Source organism: Porites lutea, chromosome 12 (genome assembly GCF_958299795.1).
Source record: "Porites lutea chromosome 12, jaPorLute2.1, whole genome shotgun sequence".
Lineage (NCBI taxonomy): Eukaryota > Metazoa > Cnidaria > Anthozoa > Scleractinia > Poritidae > Porites > Porites lutea.
In genome coordinates this window covers 20,014,751-20,039,706 of record NC_133212.1, presented here as the reverse complement: position 1 = coordinate 20,039,706, position 24,956 = coordinate 20,014,751, and the positions used below count along the sequence as shown (strand labels likewise).

The window sequence follows — 24,956 nt, the reverse complement described above, 5'->3', positions numbered from 1 at the left end:
TTTAGCCGGCATCAATTACGAATTTTCCAGATAACATGCCGAATACGCTACCGCGGGAAGTCATTGCCTTGTCACTGCAATCTTAGTACAAGGTACAATGATATCTTCTTAGCTTGAATTACTAGGATATTCACAGCTAAATATCAGAAACCTGTTCATCATAATAATAGTTGGTGAATGCCGCGGTAATGTCAAACATGATTTAAAAAACTGAACTATAACTTGCGTCCGTTTGCACGGAGCTTAACAGGCAATACACATGAATACTACATGACTGTGCGATTGTAGCATTGTCACGCTGCGCTGGAATCAGTGCCAGTTTAAAAATTGACATCTGCTGACGATGAAATACCTAAACTGGGACCTTACGATCCAACAACGGGGACGTCTATGAAAAAATCGCTGAAAAATAGACTTTGCATCCTTTCGAAATTTTTCGCGATTATCCCAAGTCGCCCAGTTATTTAAAAGAAGAAAATTTATGTTGCAGCTGAAGAGAAGGAACTGCGCCCGAGTTCAGACAGAGATGGTAGAACTTATCGCCTTGCCCTTCGCGTTCTCAAGTGAACATAAAATTGGGCCATCTAATGTCGTATTTGTACAGGGAGGGCAATGAAATTTACAAAAAATCGTGATGCGCGTGCAAGATTGTTGTTTTGCTCATTAAAACTATCGCTTCTTTGACCTTTCCGTTATCGTCGCCATCGTAGGTTTGTAAAGTCCCTTAATGTGTCAAGAGGGCAAAAAAAATCTCGATCAGCCTGTTCCAGGAATTCAGATAGCGAAGCGCGGGCAAAAAATTGACTATTTATTATTATTATTATTATTATTATTATTATTATTATTATTATTATTATTATTATTTTCCTGTAATCCGATTGGTCAACTTTGTCTAGGTGGCCCCGGTTATAGTAGTCGCACTGTAAGGGCCCGTTTACATGGAGGTGGGGGACCTCAGATAGGTGAGGTAACATGTGGCGAGTCACCCCACCTAACATGTAAACGTGAACAAATTAAAATGAGAGATTATATGGACAGGCGGGTTACCCCACCTAAGTGGGTTACCTCACCTACCTTGGGTCCCCAACCTCCATGTAAACGGTCCCAAATGTCCCCCACAGTTCACTTAATAAAACAGATTTCAACATCGAAGGATCGTTTGAGAGTCAACCATTTAAGCCAAGTTTTTAGTAATAAGAATCACAGGCGTCCAGGTAGTGTAGACTGCGCATAGAAAAGTAAACAGGAAAACACTCTCCACTATCTAAAAACCTGGAACGGGTTATGACAGACGAGATATCAGTTCTAGTTGCTTTAGAAAAAATCCGCTAGGATGTCGATTGTAAAATAAGATGACTTTCTGGTTATTCTTATGAAGTATTTATTGGTATAAAATTATAAATCCTACTTTTAATCCTTGCTCGTGTATATATGTTTACAGTTTAGTCGCATGTTGTAATTACAATCTTATAATTAGACGTTGTAAGGGGTTCCCATACAGCATTCATTGCTAACTTCGCAAGGGTTCATTTTTATTGTTATCTTTGTCAAGATTATCAGCTAAATATCTTGATCAGTACAAGAACGTGAAGCGAACTACTTATCTAAAGCGCCTTGGGCCTGCCATGATGTTGCTCAGTGAGGAACTACATTTATCGAAAGACTCCCATAATTAAGCATCTGTACTTTTTGTCTAACACAACATAAATCCAGGGATTAACAATGGAATTCGCCAGTGCAAGCGCCACAGTGAATTCACGAAAGGGGGTGCCAAAGTTTAGAACAGGAAATCCAAATTGGTTTATAACATAACAGACTTCTGTGGGAAACCAACACAGTGTTAGCATCAAAGATGCTATTGCACACATTTTTAGTAGCAAGTGTTTTTCCTTTCTCCCACGGTTTTCTTTCAGAGCCTGATATTTGTATAATTTCACGTATGTGCGAAAAAAGGCAGCCCATGTGATGATCGTCGGAACGAAAAATGTCACTGAAACATAGATGATGACGACTGCGATTTCTACGTTCCTGTTTAATGATGGAAGTGGAATAAAGAAGCACGATCGATGCGAAAACCTCACGTAAAATAATTTGTAGCTTTGGGCAAGCATGGAAACCATCCAAATAAACGTTATATATCTGTAAAGATTCCTTCTGGAGAAGGACGCTTGATATTTCCAGCGACGTGTTAACGCGAACGAGCGTTCAACAGCCAGGCAGGTGATGGTCAAAACGGAAACCTTACCAAAGGTAAAAATGAAAAATTTTGAAAAAATAAGGCGACAGAAGATGTCTCCTGCAATACCGTCTGGGACTGAGTACGAGGATAAGTTTATGACGTAGTTTGGGGTAATAACTATGAAAAGACCTGAAAAATAGAAAACAAGTAGCAAAACGTTAGTATCGATTACGGGTAAGATAGAGAAAAGTACAGGCGTTCCATATTGAAACATCTGTTCCCAAAGGTGATGTTACACGAGACGGTTCGTAACGATGATTCTTAGCGCAATATAGCGTTGCAATATTGTTGCGACATTATTTCGAATAGTTGCAACTTTGTTCTAAATATTGCAACGCTGTGTTGCGCTAAAAATCGAATCGTCTTGTGTAACATTACCTTAAATTTACATTACCTTGAACTTCAGGTGGACGAAACAGACACACGAAATGTTTAATTAATAAAGAATTAATCATTTTTCATAATTAAAAGCTCTGCGTCATAAACTGACCAAACCTGTATTGTTTAATGTAAAACTATAAGAGTTCTTCGCCTTATCTTCAGCGCGGTTAAAAAGTGTGCAAGCCCATTCACTGGGAGGAATTCAATCTTCTGGCTTCCCGTGCTCTTTAATATGCGTGTTTTGATGACAGTGGACACAGTCTTTCTGGAAACATAAGCTCCCTGATATACAACACAGAATTTTAGGGTGTTTTGACGACAGAGGACGCAATCTTTCCGGAAAAAAAACTTTTTTAATTTTTTTTTCTATTCATTTGGGGACTTTTGTTGCCAGGTTGCAATACAACGAACGTATGCTTAATATTTTCAACGCCAGTACAGTACTTCTTTGCTTTTCTAGCGTTAACTTATAGTACAATTTTATAATTATCAATTAGTGCTAAACAGAGCACATGCAAAACAATTCACTCCATTTTCTTTGTGAAATCAGGTGTTGACGTACACATAAACGGCCCATGTTTAATGCGAACCAACTTCTACTAACCGCTATTTCTACATTCCATATAACCGCCACAGTTTTCATCCCGACGGATACATTCTCTGTTTGTACCTCGCTACACATATCGGCTATCTTACTTCAATGGCAAACTAAGGCTGGGGATGGCTTCCACTGTTTTCGAGTTAGATTATATATTCAATGCAATGACTACTTATTTAAAAAACTGAAGCAGAGGAAAATATCTCATCCAAACGGCCCTTGTAATTAATTGAAGGCGAAGGTAAAAGAATCTTACCTGTGAGAGCATCAGTAAACGCCAAGCTAAATATTAGAAAGTCGTGTGATGTCTTCAAGATCTTTCGTTTTTTAATCAATGCCAAACAAAGCAACAAATTACTGGTGAATGAAAGAAAAGCGATGACTCCATACATAGCATTGATGACTATACCTCTTTCAGCAATCGTCTCGTGTTTGTTCTGAACAAAACACTCGTTTTCGTCGTAAGTCTTGTTATCCATATAAAAGGTAAAATGCGTTAAATATTTTTTTAATTCTATATTTAACTTCGGCGGGTTTTTATCTTTAGAAATGAACGTATTAGAATACTGTATCACCTTTTAGCAAATCAAGCGTAATCAAATTGGTACAGTCAAAACCAAATGTAAGATAATAAAATTTTCCACATAGTCGAAACAATGCTTGCATCCATTAAAATTAAAAGGAAGTGAAGATCCCTTGGGGGCTTGCTTATACTCCCACCACCTCACTTGAAAACATCATCAGATATATGTTTGCTTTCGATTCTATTTATTTACAAGTTGGCTATTTCAAGCTGGCTATTTCTAATTGCTTTCATCTTTTAAAGACGGAAGCTAAATTTGGCAGTCCTTGATAAGCTATTTTCAGTTGTTTTTACATCGTTATTTTTAATACCCGACAGTCATTAGGAATACTTTAATGGTTGCAAGAAATAGATCGAAACATGCCACACAGGGTTCAATCTTCGCAAGATCAAGCACTGAGAAAAATTACGAGCAAAACAATTGGTACGGCACCCTAAATTGTTCGCACCGTACTGGCGACTTCGGTACACAAAATTTGGGGGTGCCGTACAAATTTTTTTTGCTCGTGTAAATTAAGTTTTAGACACAACGTGCAGCAAAATTTTTCTGACAACTTCGAGAAGTTTAATAATGTGATGACATACTATGTTGAACTTTTGACGGAAAAAAGAGGAGTTTTTCCGTGTGATTTTTAAACACTTATTCAACTTCACTCTCATTTGTAATTTAGAAGTTATTAATTAACTGTGTTACTCTGTCTTACCATGTGTTACCCTGTGTCCTCCTGTTTTAGCAGGTGTTACCCTGTGTTATCCTGAGTTACCATCTGTGTTACCGTATGCCCCACTGTGTTACCATGTGTTACCCTGTGTTATCCTGTGTTACCCTGTGTTAACCTGTGTTACTCTGTGTTACCCTTTATTACTCTGTGTTACCCTATATTCCCCTACGTTACCCTTTGTTACCCTGTGTTATCATTTGTAATCCTCTTTTACCCTGTGTTACCCTTTGTTACTCTGTGTTACCCTTTGTGTTACTCTGTGTTACCTTGCGTTACCCTTTGTTTCCTGGCTACTCTGATCACGCTGTGTTTCCCTGTGTTTCCCTATGTTACCCTCTGTTACACTCTGTTGCCCTGGCTTACCCTTTGTTACCCTGTGTTACCCTTTGTTGCCCTGTGTTACTACTTGTTACCCTACGTTACTCTGTGTTACCCTGTCTTACCCGCTATTACCCTCTGTAACACTACTTGTTACCCTTGTTCCCCTTGTTACCCCTTGTTACCATTGTTACCCTTGTTACCCTTGTTACCCCTTGTTACCCTTGTTACCCTTGATACCCCCTCTTACCCCTTGTTACCCCTTGTTACCCCTTCTTACCCCTTGTTACCCTTGTTACCCTTTGTTACCCTTGTTACCCTTGTTACCCTTGTTACCCCTTGTTACCATTGTTACCCTTGCTACCCTTGTTACCACTTGTTACCCTTGTTACCCTTGATACCCCCTCTTACCCCTTGTTACCCCTTGTTACCCTTTGTTACCCCTTGTTACCCCTTGTTACCCTTTGTTACCCTTGTTACCCTTGTTACCCTTGTTACCCCTTGTTACCATTGTTACCCTTGTTACCCTTGTTACCCCTTGTTACCCTTGTTACCCTTGATACCCCCTCTTACCCCTTGTTACCCCTTGTTACCCCTTCTTACCCCTTGTTACCCTTGTTACCCTTTGTTACCCTTGTTACCCTTGTTACCCTTGTTACCCCTTGTTACCATTGTTACCCTTGCTACCCTTGTTACCCTTGTTACCCCTTGTTACCATTGTTACCCTTGCTACCCTTGTTACCCCTTGTTACCCCTTGTTACCCCTTCTTACCCCTTGTTACCCTTCTTACCCCTTGTTACCCTTGTTACCCCTTGTTACCCTTGTTACCCCTGGTTACCCCTTCTTACCCTTGTTACCCTTGTTACCTCTTCTTTCCCTTTGTTACCCTTGTTACCCTTGTTACTCTTTTTACCCTCTTTACCCCTTCTTACCCTTGTTACCCCTTGTTACCCTTGTCTCCCTTGTTACCCTTGTTACCCCCTGTTACCCCTTGTTACCTCTTGTTACCCTTGTTATCCTTGTTACCCTTGTTACCCCTTGTTACCCTTGTTACCCTTGTTACCTTTGTTACCCCTTTTTACCCTTGTTACCCTCGTTACCTTTGTTACCCTTGTTACCCCTTGTTACCTTTGTTACCCTCGTTACCCCTTGTTTCCCCTTGTTACCCTTGTTAACCCTGGTTACCCCTTGTTACACCTTGTTACCCTTGTTACATTTGTTACCCCTTGTTACCTCTTCTTACCCTTGTTACCCTTGTTATCCCTTGTTACCCCTTGTTACCCTTGTTACCCCCTTTTAGCCCTTGTTACCCCTTGTTACCCTTTTTACCCTGGTTACCTTTGTTACCCCTTGTTACCCTTGTTACCCTTGTTACCTTTGTTACCCTTTTTACCCCTTGTTACCCTTGTTACCCTTGTTACCCTTGTTACCCCTTGTTACCCTTGTTACCCCCTGTTACCCCTTGTTACCCCTTGTTACCCTTGTTACCCCTTGTTACCCCTTCTTACCCTTGTTACCCTTGTTACCCCTTCTTACCCCTTGTTACCCTTGTTACCGTTGTTACCCCTTGTTACCCTTGTTACCCTTGTTACCCCCTGCTACCCCTTGTTACCCCTTGTTACCCTTGTTAGCCCCTGTTACCCCTTGTTACCCCTTGTTACCCTTGTTACCTCTGGTTACCCCTTCTTACCCTTGTTACCCCTTCTTACCCGATGTTACCCTAGTTACCCTTGTTACCCCCTGTTACCCTTGTTACCTTTGTTACCCCTTTTTACCCTTGTTACCCTCGTTACCTTTGTTACCCTTGTTACCCCTTGTTACCTTTGTTACCCTCGTTACCCCTTGTTTCCCCTTGTTACCCTTGTTAACCCTGGTTACCCCTTGTTACACCTTGTTACCCTTGTTACATTTGTTACCCCTTGTTACCTCTTCTTACCCTTGTTACCCTTGTTATCCCTTGTTACCCCTTGTTACCCTTGTTACCCCCTTTTAGCCCTTGTTACCCCTTGTTACCCTTTTTACCCTGGTTACCTTTGTTACCCCTTGTTACCCTTGTTACCCTTGTTACCTTTGTTACCCTTTTTACCCCTTGTTACCCTTGTTACCCTTGTTACCCTTGTTACCCCTTGTTACCCTTGTTACCCCCTGTTACCCCTTGTTACCCCTTGTTACCCTTGTTACCCCTTGTTACCCCTTCTTACCCTTGTTACCCTTGTTACCCCTTCTTACCCCTTGTTACCCTTGTTACCGTTGTTACCCCTTGTTACCCTTGTTACCCTTGTTACCCCCTGCTACCCCTTGTTACCCCTTGTTACCCTTGTTAGCCCCTGTTACCCCTTGTTACCCCTTGTTACCCTTGTTACCTCTGGTTACCCCTTCTTACCCTTGTTACCCCTTCTTACCCGATGTTACCCTAGTTACCCTTGTTACCCCCTGTTACCCCTTGTTACCCCTTGTTACCCTTTTTACCCCTTTTTACCCTTCTTACTCCCTGTTACCCCTTATTACCCTTTTTACCCCCTGTTACCCCTTGTTACCCCTTGTTTCCCTTGTTACCCCTGGTTACCTCTTCTTACCCTTGTTATCCTTGTTACCCCTTGTTACCTCTTGTTACCCTTGTTACCCTTCTTACCCCTTGTTACCCTTGTTACCCTTGTTACCCTTGTTACCCCTTCTTACCCTTGTTACCCCTTGTTACCCTTGTTTCCCTTGTTACCCTTATTACCCCCTGTTACCCCTTGTTACCCCTTGTTACCCTTGTTATCCTTGTTACCCTTGTTACCCCTTGTTACCCTTGTTACCCTTGTTACCTTTGTTACCCCTTGTTACCCTTGTTACCTTTTTTACCCTTGTTACCCCTTGTTACCCTTGTTACCCTTGTTACCCCTTGTTACCCTTGCTACCCTTGTTACCCCCTGTTAATCCCTGTTATCCCTTGTTACCCTTGTTACCCCTGGTTACCCCTTGTTACCCCTTGTTAATCTTGTTACATTTGTTACCCCTTGTTACCCCTTGTTACCCTTTGTTACCCCTTGTTACCCTTGTTACCCTTGTTACCCCTTCTTTCCCTTGTTACCCTTGTTTCCCTTGTTACCCTTATTACCCCCTGTTACCCCTTGTTACCCCTTGTTACCCTTGTTATTCTTGTTACCCTTGTTACCCCTTGTTACCCTTGTTACCTTTGTTACGTTTGTTACCCCTTGTTACCCCTTGCTACTCTTGTTCCCCTCGTTACCCCTTGTTACCCCTTGTTACCCTTGTTACCCTTGTTACCCCTTGTTACCCTTGTTTTTCTTGTTACCCTTATTACCCCCTGTTACCCCTTGTTACCCCTTGTTACCCTTGTTATCCTTGTTACCCTTGTTACCCCTTGTTACCCTTCTTACCTTTGTTACGTTTGTTACCCCTTGTTACCCCTTGCTACCCTTGTTCCCCTTGTTACCCCTTGTTACCCCTTGTTACCCTTGTTACCCTTATAACCCCTTCTTACCCTTGTTACCCTTGTTACTCTTGTTACCCCTTGTTACCCTTGTTACCTTTGCTACCCTTGTTACCCCCTGTTACCCCTTGTTACCCCTTGTTACCCTTGTTACCCTTGTTACCCCTGGTTACCCCTTGTTACCCCTTGTTACTCTTGTGACATTTGTTACCCCTTGTTACCCTTGTTACCCTTGTTACCCCCTGTTAACCCTTGTTACCCCTTGTTACCCTTGTTACCCCCTGTTACCCCTTGTTACCCCTTGTTACCCTTGTTACCTCTGGTTACCCCTTCTTACCCTTGTTACCCCTTCTAACCCGATGTTACCCTAGTTACCCTTGTTACCCCCTTTTACCCCTTGTTACCCCTTGTTACCCTTGTTACCCTTGTTACCCCTTGTTACCTTTGTTACCCCCTTTTACCCCTTGTTACCCTTGTTACCCCTGGTCACCTCTTCTTACCCTTGTTACCCCTTGTTACCCCTTGTTACCCTTGTTACCGCTTGTTACCCTTGTTACTCTTGTAACCCCTGTTACCCCTTGTTACCCCTTGTTACCCTTGTTACCCTTGTTACCCCCTGTTACCCCTTGTTACCCCTTGTTACCCTTGTTACCCCCTGTTACCCCTTGTTACCCCTTGTTACCCTTGTTACCCCTGGTTTAACCTTCTTACCCTTGTTACTTTTGTTACACTTGTTACCCTTGTTACCCCTGGTGCCCCTTTTTACCCTCGTTCCCCTTGTTACCCCTTGTTTCCCCTTGTTACCCTTTTTACCCCTTGTTACCCCTTGTTACCCCTTGTTACCCATGTTACCCTTATTACCCCCCGTTACCTCTTGTTACCCCTTGTTACCCTTTTTACTCTTGTTACCCCTTGTTGCCCTTGTTACCTTTGTTACCCCTTGTTACCCTTGTGACCCTTGTTACAATTGTTACCCTTGTTACCCCTTGTTACCCCTTGTTACCCCTTGTTACCCTTATTACCCCCTGTTACCCCTTGTTACCTCTTGTTACCCCTTGTTACCCTTTTTACTCGTGTTACCCCTTGTTACCCTTGTGACCCTTGTTACCCTTGTTATCCCTTGTTACCCTTGTTACCCTTGTTACCCCTTGTTATCCTTGTTACCCTTGTTACCCCCTGTTACCCCTTGTTACCCCTTGTTACCCTTGTTACCCCTGGTTACCCTTGTTACCCTTGTTACCCTTGTTACCCCTTGTTATCCTTGTTACCCTTGTTACCCCCTGTTACCCCTTGTTACCCCGTGTTACCCTTGTTACCCCTTGTTACCCTTGTTACCCCTTCTTACCCCTTGTTACCCTTGTTACCCTTGTTACCCTTGTTACCCCTTGTTATCCTTGTTACCCTTGTTACCCCCTGTTACCCCTTGTTACCCCGTGTTACCCTTGTTACCCTTGTTATCCTTGTTACCCCTTCTTACCCCTTGTTACCCTTGTTACCCCTTGTTACCCTTGTTACCCCTTGTTGCCCTTGTTACCCTTGTTACCCCTTATTACCCTTGTTACCCTTGTTACCCCTTGTTACCCCTTGTTACCCTTGTTACCCTTGTTACCCCTTCTTACTCTTGTTACCCTTGTTACCCCTTGTTACCCCTTGTTACCCTTGTTACCCTTGTTACCCCTTCTTACTCTTGTTACCCTTGTTACCCCTTGTTACCCCTTGTTACCCTTGTTACCCTTGTTACCCCCTTTTACCCTTTGTTACCCCTTGTTACCCTTGTTACCCCTTGTTACATTTGTTACTCTTGTTACCCCTTGTTACCATTGTTACCCCTTGTTACCCTTGTTACTCTTGTTACCCCCTGTTACCCCTTGTTACCCCTTTTTACCCTTGTTACCCCTGGTTAACCCTTTTTACCCCTGTTACCCTTGTTACCCCTTGTTACATTTGTTACCCCTTGTTACCCTTGTTACCCTCGTTACCCCCTTTTACCCCTTGTTACCCCTGTTACCCTTTTTACCCTTGTTACCCCTTGTTACCCTTGTTACCCCCTTTTACCCCTTGTTACCCCTTGTTACCCTTGTTACCCCCGGTTACCCCTTCTTACCCTTGTTACCCTTGGTACCCCTTGTTACCCTTGTTACATCTTGTTACCCCTTGTTACCCCTTGGTACCTCTTGATACCTTTTGTTTCCTTTTGTTACCCTGTGTTTTCCTTTGTTACCCTGCGTTACCCTTTGTTACGCTATGTTACCCTTTGTTACCTTGTGTTAGCCTTTGTTACCCTGTGTTACCCTGTGTTACTTTGTGTTAGCCACTTTTACTTTTGTTACCCCGTATTATCCTTTTTTACCCTTTGTTGCGCTTTGTTACCCTGTGTTACCCTTTGTTACCTTCTGTTACTCTCTGTTTTCTTTTGTTACCTGTTGTTACCCTCTTTTACGTTTTGTTACCCTCTGTTACCCTGTTACCCTGTGTTACGTTGTGTTACCCTGTGTTCCTCTATGTTTCCGTTTGGTACCCTATGTTACCCTGTGTTACCCTCTTCTGTGTTACATTATGTTACCCTTTGTTACCCTTTGTTACCTTGCGTTACTTTGTGTTAACCTGTGTTATCCTGTGTTTTCCTGTGTTACCTTGTTTTACCTTTGTTCCCCTGTGGTACTCTGTGTTACCCTCTTTTTCACGGTGGGTTACCGTTTGTTAGACTGTGTCTTCTTGTGTTACCCTGTGTTTCCCTTTGTGTTACCCTGCGCTAGGCTTTGTTCCCCTGTGTTTCCGTTTTTAACCCCTTGTGTTAGCCTGTGTTCCCCTGTGTTACGCTGTGTTACCCTGTGTTTCCTTGTGTTTCCCTGTGTTAATGCTTATTAAATTTCGTTAGTATTTAATTTTGCAGTGCTTTTAATATTAAGGGCTGTCGACTTTAGCAGTGGCCTTTGCTTTTACTCAGTAAATCCTATAGTACATTTCAATTCAGTATTCAGTAGAGAGCGAGGTCTATACCATTCACCGCTAATTTTCTGTAAAACAAATATAATCTAGCACTAAAAATAACATTGTTTTGTTATTGGTGCTTTCAATTTACAGTTAACTCTTGCATTGCGGAAACCTTGCTATTCACGCGCGGACACGCTAATAATACAGGAAACAGTTGAATCCACGGTAAAACTTACAGATGTTCGACTGAAGCAAGCTCGCGGTATTCGGACTCTTAGTCTCGCTGTTACGAACATACGGACACTTCTTAAGCTACCAATAGCACAATTTGAGCGTCATCTCTTAACATTCAGGCACCAATTCAAAACATTTCATCTGTTTTTGCAGATGTTCATTTATCGAATACCCTTTCATTCTATTTCTCAAGGAAGTTTGATTCTCGTCGCACCCCGATATTACGGACTATCGCTGGTGAGGGCACTAACTCAAGGTCTCAAGGTTGCCGCAATAACGGAGGTTGACTAGATAATAGAAACAAGCTGTCTCCAGTAACGTTCTAAAATATTGACAAATACACTTGATGCAGTGATGCATGATCTACTCTTTGACTCTTACACTGATGAACGTTTGACATTAAGGACATGATTTTTTGACACTACAGGTACCATTCCGAGAAAGATATTATCACTTTCTCACTACCCTTCCTCAGACTTTTTCCATTAAGGGTCTCTGAGCTTCTCTGAGTCCTTCTCTTACAGCAGAGGGACGTTTTTGAAACCTACTAAGTAACCTTATGAGTTATGACAACCTGAGAAAAGGAGTCTGTTTACAAGTGAACTGTTTCCAAGTGATTAAGCTCTTTTTTTCATGGAACGTTATGGGTTGAGATAGGTCTCTATGACTTAGTATCGTGGATGTTGGTCGTATCATTCAAACAGCCTTGATCTCATCGGAATCCGAGCAAGCTGCCATGTTGTTGTACGAAGCCTTATGTGTCTTCATGGATTCGCGTGTTATCGCTCGCAAACTGAGCAGGCAAGGCCCCTCACTGACCAAAAAGCTGTTTGAACTTGTGCTGGAAGTGGAGACCGAATATGAACAATCTCGCCTTCTTCGCTTTTTAATCAAACCAAAGAACGTTATGTTGATCCTTGAGCTTTTCGTTTTCATGCAGGAGAGAAGTCGGATGAACTCTCTTCGGTACTCTCTGTTACTTAGACAATAAATCCATGGATTGAAGCAGGAGTTGGACATTGCGAGAATACTCGTGAATAAATAGAACTCAAAAGGCATTCTCAAAATTTCAAACTTATAAAGAATGAAAAAGGTTTCTGCTGGGAGCCAGGATATGGTCAGAAAAAAAGCCGCCAGTGCACACATGCGCAGTAGACGTTTAGTAGCTTTGCTGTTGTCCAGGTGACGCCGAATGTTTGGCTGTCGCATATGCATCCAGATATGTCCAAAGGTCATCCACGTGACAATACTAGGAATGTAAAACGTGATGATCACGTGAAACAGAATCAGAATGCGTTCAGCCTTTGCGCCATAAAATGGTGTGATAAAAGTGCACAGTCCGTCTTCCACTTTGGTGATGAACAGCTCATTGATCTGAGTAATGGCGGCAGAAGTCCAGATCAAGGTGATGTAGAGGTAAAGACGGCGTTTGCTGAAAGCAGTCTTGTAGCGTATCGGCTTAACGATGGAGTACCAACGATCGATCGCAAGGCACATTATGGTCGAGGTGGAAGCTTTTCCAAAAATATACAGAATGTATGTTGAGCCAATCAGACGACAGTAGATTTGGCCGGCCAAACCAGAGGGGTAGGGAAAGGTTTTTCTGTCAATCAAGTAGTCTGGTGTAACAACAAGGAATATTCCTGCAAAGAGGTCAGGAAAAACTTGTTTCATTAGCCTTTATAATATTTTTTCAAGTACAAAAATACAAAAAATGTGAGTGTATTTTATTAAATCGTCAAATCGATCCAAAAATTCGAAAATAAGTCTTAAAATCTGACAGCAAAAACTGGAGACTAGAATACGCTATTTCTGATGTTAAGCATATGATAGCGTCTACTTTTTCATATGCTAAACGTCAGAAATAGCGTTAAAACAGCGACTGCAAATTAGAAGGATTTGTATGGGAAAAGCAACTTTATGTCCCAAGAGTGATCAACATCAACTTTCTCCAAACGATATGAATACATAACCAAGAGAAAAGACAAGGGCACCCAACGACGGTTTTCCCCTATAACGAAATACAATGATAACGCTTTTTAGGCTTTTCAGTGTACTTTCAGATCACTAGAAATGCATTCTAAACGGCCCTATAAACTTTGTATGTGTTCTGTCATCCTAGGGGACCTGAGTCTTCTCGAAATTACAAGGGATTCAGTATTATTTTCCCGAAAATTTTATATGCAACTTAACGTATAATACGAAAGTGAAAATTTTTCATATTCCTCTTCGTCCAGTTTCTGAATCCGAAAATTTTAGGTTTCCTTTTCTCTGAGAAAAAGGCCTAACCTTCAGAAAATCGTAGGGAATTTAATGGATAAGCTTAGAAAATTGTACATAAAAAGAAAAAGAGAGATGATAAAATGATCGCCAAAAGAAGAATACTTTGATTTTTTAGCTAAATTCTCTTAACTTATTCTGTACGGAAATATTTAAAGTTCACTCTGGAATTTGTATATAGATAAGGGGGCAAAAGACGCAGTCCACAACTTCTTATGGAACTGACCCTTCCATTGATGACGAGTACGCATTTGCAATTGCTTTCAGTAAATGATTTTTTCTGTAGGTAAATGTATTTTCTATGAAGACGGTTGTTTGGCTTCTTATTACTTTACAGCGTTAGACATGTATAAATGAAAGGCTTTGTATAGTAACTATCATATTATTTAATTACTTGAACAATCTCTGCTCCAGGATCTGATTCATTCTATTCTGAAACATATCGTTTCATTCAAATTCGTAATAGACGTGATTCAAAGCAAAACTGCAGAGTATAAAGTCATTGTTTTAACAAGATGAATACCGTGGTTTCTTCACCTGCACAGATGTATCGCTGAACAAACACGTTATCTGACAAAACTGACAAAGGCATGTCATGTTGTAAAACAGATCAAAATGGGGATACGTAGTAGTGTTGTTTGCATGATATAATTTGATAAGTTCTAAGCCTTTTTTGCCAAAGGAGCGTCAGATGGCATTATTTTCAATAATCCTCGATGTGTCTTTTAATGAAGATACGAAATTACTGTTCCGTGATGTACTGTGATATGGACCATTGAATTATATGTGTATCTTTAGTTAGGCTGGGTTGTAAAAAGGGCGAAGATCGTTAAAGAGCGATTATCAAACTTGCATGCAGACAACAGTAAGAACTTTAACTTCCGTCTGTTTGTTGTATTTGCAAACTTTTAATTTTTTCTTTCTTTCTTCTAATAGGCCTGTTTGTATTATTTGCATTTAATATAACTTATCTTGTTGTACACACTGCCCTCCACGAAATTAATTCTCTCTTTACGAGGGTACAACAATGCATTGTTGAATTTATGACATAATTAAAGGAAAAGAAAAGAATGAAAATGCTTCATATACTGCGACCTACCTGTTAGCATATCAGTTACTGCTAAGCTGCAGATAAGAATATTGTATTGTTTTGCTAACATAGATCGTTTCATGAATATGACCAGGCATAGCAGCATGTTTCCAAAGAAAGACAGAGTTGCGATAATCCCAAAGGTGGATTTCATCAACGTTCCATAATAGTCTCTGGCCTCGCCGGTTTCGATTCTTGTCAGATTATAAAATGTACTGTTCACTTTATAGTTTTCGAGTAAACTGAAAGTGCTCATGATTCTTAAAATCACCACAGCCGAAACAAATGATAATGCAATTGTTATAAGGATATTCTGAAACAAACGTCACAGCTAAGATGAATAGCAAATAGGACTTCGATATCCTTTGTTTGCATAGGTGACAGCTATTTCTAGCCAGCGTTTATGATGACACAATGACAAAATGGTCTCTATAAAAACAATGGCAAATGTTATCTGCCGAAACTCACTTCCTTGGACACTGAAAAAATGTCGGAACCCCGGGGCAGACATCTCAATGAAACCCCTCACGATTTCTCAGAAACGTTCTGTTTGTACACTGATTTGAATAGCTTTGAATGGCAGAAGCTGTTAATGAGGGCAACAGTCATGATTAACCTATGATATTCAAAGAGCGTGTAATGATTAAAGACAAGGAAAATTTATAATTTTCGCTTGTAATGATAAAAATACACAATAGAACTTCATAGTTGGTTCAAGCAACGCCCAATACATTTGTTCACTTTATTTTGTGCATTCCATCAAAGGATATCTATTTACGGTCTAACCTTTTCAATAAATACTAACAACAACAACAACATCAACAAGAGAACCTCTTACTTGCTAGAGTTGGGGAACAATTTTGTCCGTGAGTCCGAAGATCTTTAAAATTAAGTTTGAAAATACGGTTATTCTGTAGAAAGCCTAACAATAAAAAAGTTTTTTTTTTTCTTCTAAAATATTCAATACTTCTACGTTAAAGATAAACAATTGATAAGCAAGCGTTACAAGATAATACCACCTGAAACCTTAGGTTGATTTGCGATTGAAAAAACTTACATCCAATATTGACAGCTAGGACGGGCCATAAACAGTTGTTGTTCCTGCAAATATCTAATTAAATGGCAATAGATTACCATATATGGTAGAAATTACTTTTTCATAATATATTACCATATATGGTAATGTTGGCAACAAACATTCCAAGGACAAGAAACTGATAACAGTTGATCAATACAACTTCAAAACAATTGTTAATTGTCAAGGAAGCCGGGTTTTGTATAATAATATTGGCTTCCTTTGCGGTTTTAAGAATTTTTAAAGGTGTCCTTTTTTCAATAAGAAACTTAAAGTGTGTTGTAATGATGATTTTCAGTTTTCCCACACTGTAAAAAATATACATCTTTCTATTCTTACTTATCTACTGCGGGTATTTTTAAGTAAGAATTACGAAAGTTGGTCCAATAGTTTTTAGAGATGCTATGAGGTAGCCTGCGTAGTAAGCGGTTCCGCGCGAGTTCGTCGAGAAAACTGGAACGAGAGCATTTTTTTTTTTTGCTCCCGCTCCAAATTTCGCGCTATAACTCGACTGGAAACGCTTGCTACGCAGGCTAGCTATGAGGCGTCAAAGGACACAAGTCATAGATTAGATCATTTCACTCACGCGCGCGGTGAGTAGCTTTACAAATTTCGTGAGAAAGAGTTCAATCCCCACGGGATTTTGGGGGTACATCAATGTAGCCGCCGTTTCGTTCGCTACTTTAGAAACGAGGTTACTGGGGACGTGGCGGTCAGCTATTGGTCAATTTTTTCCGTGTCCTCAGTAACAGTCCCAGAAGTCTTTGCGAACGTTAACTCGTCCCAGTTTCCCTCTCGTTTCTAAACTGGCGAATTTATTTTGAATTCCAACATAGCGACCCAGATAGCGACCGTTGTGTTGTCATGTGAAAACGATCTATAAAAATAATTTATGAATAACGTGAGGGAGTTATATTGATTGATTTCCGGTAAACAGTGGGTTTCCTTTCAGGTTTTACCCTCCAAAAGCTTTTATCAGTCCACAAAGTAAAACAAAAATAGCCATAAATCATTAAAATAGTAAATTACCGGATGGTCTTGGATTCCTAAAGGCGGTCAAATCGTATGTTTTATTTAATTTTCACGATTAAACCGCAACATTGAACAATAATGGGCACCCTTCAGTTGACGCAGAACTTATAAAAAATCCCTAAAATTTTTAAAGGATTACCAAGAGGACTGCAAAATTCTTAGCTTTTGTTGTAAGGTGAATTGTAAGTTATCCATATAACTCATTTCTTTCTCTGTACGCTTCAGGGGAATAAATGAGGACAAACTGAATCTTTTGGGGAGCCCTTCAGCTCATGCAGAATTAATTTATTAATTACAAAACACAAAAGATTCTCGACATCAACAGGATTGCGAAATTCTTAGCTTTTGTTGTAAGGTGGCATGTTTTTTAATTATTCGCTTAACATTGTTTTCCCGTCCTCTCTGGGAGTCTATTAAAAAGAAGAAATCCAAGAAGGAGACGTCTAAGGCCAGGGTTTTAATGAAAAACGCCTCGCACTTAAATTTGGACTTTCCGTACAAGAAAATAAAGGATAATCCTTGTAATATAAACTTGGGCGCTAGGCAAAGGAATATATGTTAAAATAAAATGTATTTACCTTGATTCAAAGAATCATCTACAGCTTGCTAAATATAAGAGTCTCTTAAGGTTGTATGGCTTTTCTCTATTTCTCTTAAAACCGATTGTCAACATCTCAATTACATATTGGAGAAAAATTAACTTTATTCTCTTAGTGATGAAAGGGTTAACACAGGGGCACCCAGCGAATGTATTCTGTAAAATAACTGTTCGAGGGAGCAAATATTGACTAGAAATTTCTAAAGCTTGAGAAAAGCTAAAAAAACGTCTGGATAACCGTTCCATTCGTCTAAAATATTCGGAGGTTTTCTAATAGCCTAACTACGATTTTCGGAGGTTGTGTTTTCACATTTTGATATCAAGATATTGCGATTATTGTAAAAAAAAAAATGTCTCCTAAAACTTTCGGCATAAAGACGAAACGTCCACTATAATTTTCAATGAAAGCAAGGCTACGTCATGTCCTCGAACTTTCTCCCTGACCCAGGAGGGCAGCTAACACTTTCGGATGAGACGAAAAAGCCACCTAAAACTTTCGTGACGACCAAAGTTCTCCTAAGACATCCGAACAGCTGAATAGTTTTTAAGGCAACTCCAAATTGACCAAACAGGCCACTAGAATAGAGAAACTTATGAGACACTTCTGGCGTATTTGGAAACATTCGTTCGTTAGGTGCACCTGTAAACAAAGTGTTGCATTCATAAATTATAAAGCCTAAGAATTTATTCCATAAGTTAAACGGAGAGCCTGCGTTTAAAACTTGGTAAAAATCAAACCAAACTAAAAAGATACTTTGCAATGCATGTATCCGAAGGAGAATTAAGCAATTAGTTATGAGTTATGATTGAAATCAGTCTAAATGTGCAAAAACAAATTCAAACCTGTCAACATATCTGTGGCTGCAAGATTTAACATCAAAATGTTATATGGCCTGGAAAGGAGCTTTCGACGTCTGCAGGTTACAAGACATAGCAGAAGATTGCCCAGGAAAGAGAGTGCTGCAATGCCTCCAAATATGCTTCTATATAATATCGCGTCCAAATTGCTGTCAACTTTGTTTTGATGAAAAGACGTTTCATTAGCTTTCGACGAGTTTCTCCAAGTCATATTTTTACTTGTATTTTTTCGACACCTTGATTGCCGCCATTGAGAAGAAAAATGACGTACCTCAAACTTTGTCGACTCTGTACAAACGATGGCTCGACTGTTCTACACAGTCAGAGCTCAATAAGCTTTTAAAAAGACAGTGTTTACCTTTTGGTTAAGGGCGTGATTTAAACTGAAATTGCTTTGGAAGGATTTTTTTAGTTTAAGAGTTTATATTTATATGGTAATTTTTATCAGACAGCCTACATCCTTCTGGGGAGCAAATTCTATTGTGTAAATGCTAAGATCTATCGCTTATTCGCGATTATTATTTTTTTTCTTTCTTAAAACATAACATATGAATGTCGTAGTTAATGAATTTTGCCCGACAACATAGCAACAGAAAAGATGCCCGATTCTCTTGTAACAAAGAAGCAAAAAACTGCACAAGATCGTATCAAGTCAAATACAGGTTAAAAATGGTAAATTTTTAGTTTATCAAGATATTAAGAGTCCTTGAATAGTACCACACGAATTTTCTTCCTGTAAAGCAAGGATTCTGTAAGAGTGCCGCCCACAGTTTTCATCGTGCAGCGTTCAAGACAGCACCGTAGGACGTTCCGAAAACCAATGTTGTATCCAGGGCCACTGCATCAATCAAGCATTCAAAGATCTTATTGTACTGTATACTGTGTGTTTGTGTGTTTTGCTGACTACCGATTAAAAGCAATGCATTAACTTTCGAATAGAACTTCTCTTCTGACTGTCTGTTTTGAAATGCTTAACAGAAAGTTTAAGGCGCCATGCCTACTGAAAAGTTAAAAATAAAACAGCATATCTTCAAAAAGTACAAACTATCGTTTTCTTTTAATCATAAACTAAAATAAATTTTTTATTGAGTGCCGAATAAGACATTATTTGCCTAAACAGCCCAATGGATATTCTTCATTTTTTAATAAAATGTCAAAAGTCACTAGTAAAACTATCAAGAAATTTATGCGATCGGAGCTTTTCGGATGTTTGCTCTCACCTTTGCTGGGATAACGTAATCTGATTTCCGGGTTTTGTTTAATTTGATATGGTATTATCAATAAACGGTCGTCAAATAACGGTGTTCGTTCAGTTCGCTCACTCTTAGCAATGCGCATTGTTCAGTACGTAGCTTTATTGGCAATCGAGCAAGGGATATAAATTTTAATTATAAACGAAGATTAATTTTTTTTATTGAGTACCGAATAAGATGTTATTTGCATAAACAGCCCATATTTTTCATCTTTTAATAAAATATGTTAAAAATCACTAGTCAAACTATCAAGAAATTTATACGACTTAGAAGTGAATTGAAAACTGACACGAACTCGGAAGCTGCCTCTTTATTTTACCCTTTAACTTGCTGAGAGATGAAAATGCAGCCCTCGGGTAACGTTAACCTTTATGCCCGGAATCAAATTGTGACAGTTTTCTTTTTGGTGCAACTTTGTTGAATGCTTTTTGTATTTTCAATTTGTCTAACCTCGCTCCCAGGGAATAAGAAGGGTGGGAAAAAGCCCCGTCATCGGCCGGTCAAAAATAAACTGGGGATATTAGTGACTGACATTTTGACAACCTGTGTGGTAGTCATCTTTAGAGTTAAAGTTTGCTGTGTATCATAAGTTGATGGTGTCTCAAAGCTCTGGATATATTGTCCTGATTGGTCAATTACGTCAAGGTGTTATATAACGTTATATGTCAGTTATATATAACTGTTATATAACAGTTATATATAACAGTTATATAACAGTCATATAACTGTTATATAACAATTATATATAACTGCTATATAACAGTGTCATATAACTGTTATATAACAGTTATATAACAGTGATGTGACTGTTATAACTGTTATATATAACAGTTATAACTGTTATATATAACAGTTATATGACTGTTATATAAACGTTATATGACAGTTGTATATGTTATATAACTGTCATATAACTGTTATATAACAGTTATATATAAGTGTCATATAACTATTATATAACAGTTATATAACTGTTATATAACACTGTCATATGACTGTTTTATAACAGTGATGGGACTGTTATAACAGTTATACGACAGATATATATAACTGTTATATAACAGTTATATGACACTTATATATAACTGCTATATAAAAGTTATATGACAGTTATATATGTTATCTAACTGTTATATAACAGTTATATATAGATGTCATATAACTGTTATATAACAGCGATGGGACTGTTATAACAGTTATATGACAGATATATCTAACTGTTATATAACAGTTACATGACACTTATATAAAACTGTTATATAACAGTTATATCACACTTAAATATAACTGTTATATAACATATGTAACTGTCATATAACTTTTATATAAGTCATATAACTGTTATATAACAGTTATATATGTGTCATATACCTGTTATATAACAGTTCTATATATCCGTCATATAACTGTTATATAACTGTTATAACAGTCCCATCACTGTTATATAACAGTTATATGACACTGTTATATAACAGTTAAATAACAGTGTCATATTACTGTTATATAACAGTTATAAAACAGTGATGTGTCTGTTATATAACAGCTATATATAACTGTTATATAACAGTTACATGACTGTTATATAACAGTTATATAACTGTGTCATATGATCGTTATATAACTGCTATATATGTTATATAACAGTTATATAACTGTTCTATATATCCGTCATATAACTGTTATAAAACAGTGATGTATCTGTTATATAACAGCTATATATAACTGTTATATAACAGTTACATGACTGTTATATAACAGTGTCATATTACTGTTTTATAACAGTTATACATAACTATAAGAGTTATATATAACAAATATATGACTGTTATATAACAGTTATATGACAGTTATATATAACTGTTATATATGTTCTATAACTGTTATATAACAGTTAAATATAACTGTTATATAACAGTTATATAACAGTTATATATAAGTGTCATATAACTGTTCTATAACACTTTTATAACTGTTATATAACAGTTATATAACTGTTATATGTAACAGTGTCATATAACCGTTATATAACAGTGATGGGACTGTTATATAACAGTTATATGACAGATATATATAACAATTATATAACTGTTATATAACATATATAACAGTTATATAACTGTTATATAACATATATAACATATATATATATATATATAACATATATAACTGTTATATAACATATATAACAGTTATATAACAATCATATGACACTGTTATATAACAGTGATATATAACTGTCATATAACTATTATATAACATATAATAACTGTTATATAACATCAGAAACTCATAAGGGGTTGAAACGTGTAACTCTCATATGTTTGCTTTGTCCGATGCTCGTGATTATTCATTTTCGAAAGTACCATATTTGGAACGAGAAAGAAGAGATAACCGACCAATCAAACTTCGTAAACAATGTGACGTAATTTTCCTTCAGGTTCCCGCGCCCGCTTGAAAAAATGGCCGACAGACGGGGGAAAAACTCTCGAAAGCCGAGAAAGCTTTCAAAGATTGAAACCAGGAATATTACCGAAACACTGAGCAGGATATTATTGCCTTACCACCTGGGCCAAACGTAACATTATGAAACCCATTAACGGCCTCGCAACTTCTTGAAGTTGTCACTTCAAAAAACGAGCCTCGTTGACCCTCTGCACGGTAAACTTATACTGCAAATAGGCTTTTAAAATTCTTATGTTAAAAGTCTAGAAAAAACAGTGAAAAATATTTTCGAACAAAATTCATTTGCTGCGTATCGAAAGTGTCCAAAACCTAAACCTGACATCTTCGCAAAAAGTGATGCTTGTAATGAATGTGAGAAGCATTTATTAAAAGCTTAAATTATTAAAGCTTAGATGTTGTAGTCACGATCGTGTTTTGAGCTAATTTTATGAATGAACAAAGTCAAAACAATAGACAGAGAAGCCGTTTCTTGAAAATTTTTATTCAAAGTCCAAAGAGTTAATCCTTTAAAGTAATTCGGAAAACACTATCTGGATCGTGGATCCGTTCACGCAAGTGACATCGGCTAAGCACATGGCAAAATTCAACACAAAATCCATCTCAAATCAGGGCACATTTTGTAATTTTTCTTTAGCGCCGAAGAGAAAAATTTATAAAACGTCTATGAAACATTTAAAAATACATAAATTCCCTTTCAAAAACGTAATTGTCTTGGCCATAGAGTGCAAAATGTACCTGAAAATTCAGCAAAAACCTCGCTGACTTGGTTGCATTTCAAAACAGACCACTACTACGCCGTGAAGAAAACAAGGTTGAATTCCTCGAAGGACGATTTCTTGATGAAAAGCTTCCCTTTCTCCACAAAAAGAAAGCTGAGCATTCTTTTGAACTTCCTCTTTCCATTTTTTGTCTTTTAACGGTGTATTTTTAACCTTGAAATGCAGAACTCTTGTCTTAAAACATCTGCATGGTGATTGCGCAGCAGCCATTTTGTTGAAAATGGATATCCGTCACTAAGATTTCCAAATATGGTCAAAATGAATATTCACAAGCATTGAAACCGAGTTACACGTTTCAACCCCTTATGGGTTTCTGATAACATATAATAACAGTTATATAACAGTCAAATAACTGTTATAACAGTCCCATGACTGTTATATAACAGTTATATGAAACTGTTATATAACTGTTATTTAACAGTGTCATATAACTGTTATATAACAGTTATAACTAACTGTCATTTAACAGTCCCATGACTGTTATATAACAGTTATATGAAACTGTTATATAACAGTTATATATAACTGTTATATAACAGTTATATAACAGTTTCATATAACTGTTATATAACAGTCATGGGACTGTTATAACAGTTATATGACTGTTATATAACTGTTATATGACACTGTTATATAACAGTTATATGACTGTTATATAACTTTTATATAACAGTGTCATACTGCGGGCTACTCTTGTCTCCCACAATAAAAGTGGTTAATAACTCCCCGTTGCATGTCGTTGAAGGTCTCTGTAAGTGTGTCGTGTTTTATTTTTCCGGTAGTTTGGCTGAGCAATTAAACTCTTAAATAGTGCAATTCACTTCAATCAAAGTGTAAAAATGAAACATCTTATCTTTCTAAGGGTGAAAAACGGCATACTGTCTCTCACAAACGAGAGAGCAAAAGACCAGCCATTCCTGTCCGCCATGGAGAGTTTTCTTGAGTAGCCTGACCTTTTGTTTTTTCCGTGTGCAGTCTTGTTTGTTCTATCAGGAGGTGTCTCAAAAATATTAATGAAGTTGTATGATGTGTCAGGGGGTGCATGTATAATATTGTAATGCTTTAACACAAATTAATTCCGCCCTTCAGAACTCAACTTGCTTCTACGTGGCTTTCCCTTGTGACAAGAACCACTTACACACTCTTTTAAAATAATTTTAGAAAATCTCTCAGAAAAGTAAGTAACAGGTATTTTATAGGGTTACCTTGCACTACTTTGAAAAAAAAGGGAAAGCAAAAGTTTTTTAGGCCGCTTTCTTTCCGTTTTTGAGTCTTTTCCGGACCAAAACAAAAAGTCCATGACCCCTCCCCCCAAGGGCACAATGTGCCTCCCCCCGTGCATATTTGAGTGGGGTCCATAGCTAAAAATAATCAGTGCAACTAGTACTATCACTGTGCCGAGTTTGATGCCTTTACCCCAAAGTGCACAATTCAGCTATTTTTTTACACCATATGGCTGGACTATTAAAGCAGCCATGAAGAGTACCACATTAAATTTCTTTTGTAAAGTAATTACTCTTTGGGAGTGTCACCCACAGTTTTAAAAGTTACAACTTTATCGTTGAGCCCAGAGCCGCGGTCTAGACAACACCACAGGATGTTTCGAAAATCAATGTTACATCCAGATCCACTTCATCTGAATCTTTTCCCAAGTTAAAATACATGAATCAAACATTCACAGATCTTATTGTACTGTGTACTCAGTAGGGTTTTTCACTACCAATTCAAAGCAATGCATGAGCTCTCGAATAAAACAACTCTTCTGACAAAGTTAAATCTTTCCTGAAACGCCAAAGAAAAACTGTAAAAAAATGAACAGGCTTCTTCAATCCGTAATTCGTGCAGTCCCATAATTCCGAGGGTTATTTTTGGCATCCCACCTCCCGCGCATTCCCTCAATCCCGAATCTCGCGCCGATTTTGGTTTAAAATCCCGATCGAATCCCGAGCCTCAAATAAGGGAAATTCCGGATCCCGGAAAATCTACTGGGGACCCTCTGAAAAGTTATAAATAACAGTACACATGATATTTTCATAAACTAGGAAATATTGTTTTCTTTAATTATAAACAACGATTTAT

General features: G+C 38.4%; 1 protein-coding gene across 1 annotated transcript; it reads right to left on the bottom strand.

Moving 5' to 3' along the window:
• Positions 1–1,652: 1,652 nt before the first annotated feature.
• On the bottom strand, positions 1,653–15,075 carry LOC140953841 (uncharacterized). The gene is made up of 4 exons (XM_073403220.1): positions 14,829–15,075; positions 12,152–13,092; positions 3,475–3,685; positions 1,653–2,368 (listed from the first exon to the last, which is right to left on the bottom strand). Exons 1-4 carry the CDS (start codon positions 15,073–15,075, stop codon positions 1,653–1,655), a joined length of 2,115 nt encoding a protein of 704 aa, XP_073259321.1.
• Between the last annotated feature and the right edge of the window lie 9,881 nt (positions 15,076–24,956).

Excerpts from the sequence above, each read along its gene's own strand:
- LOC140953841 (XM_073403220.1), bottom strand. The coding sequence starts at position 15,075 with ATGAGCACTTTCAGTTTACTCGAAAACTATAAAGTGAACAGTACATTT. Across the intron at positions 3,686-12,151 it reads ATTCCGATGAGATCAAGGCT|ACTTACGACGAAAACGAGTG; the intron begins GTTTGAATGATA and ends ATGGATAACAAG. Across the intron at positions 2,369-3,474 it reads GTTTACTGATGCTCTCACAG|GTCTTTTCATAGTTATTACC; the intron begins GTAAGATTCTTT and ends TCTATTTTTCAG.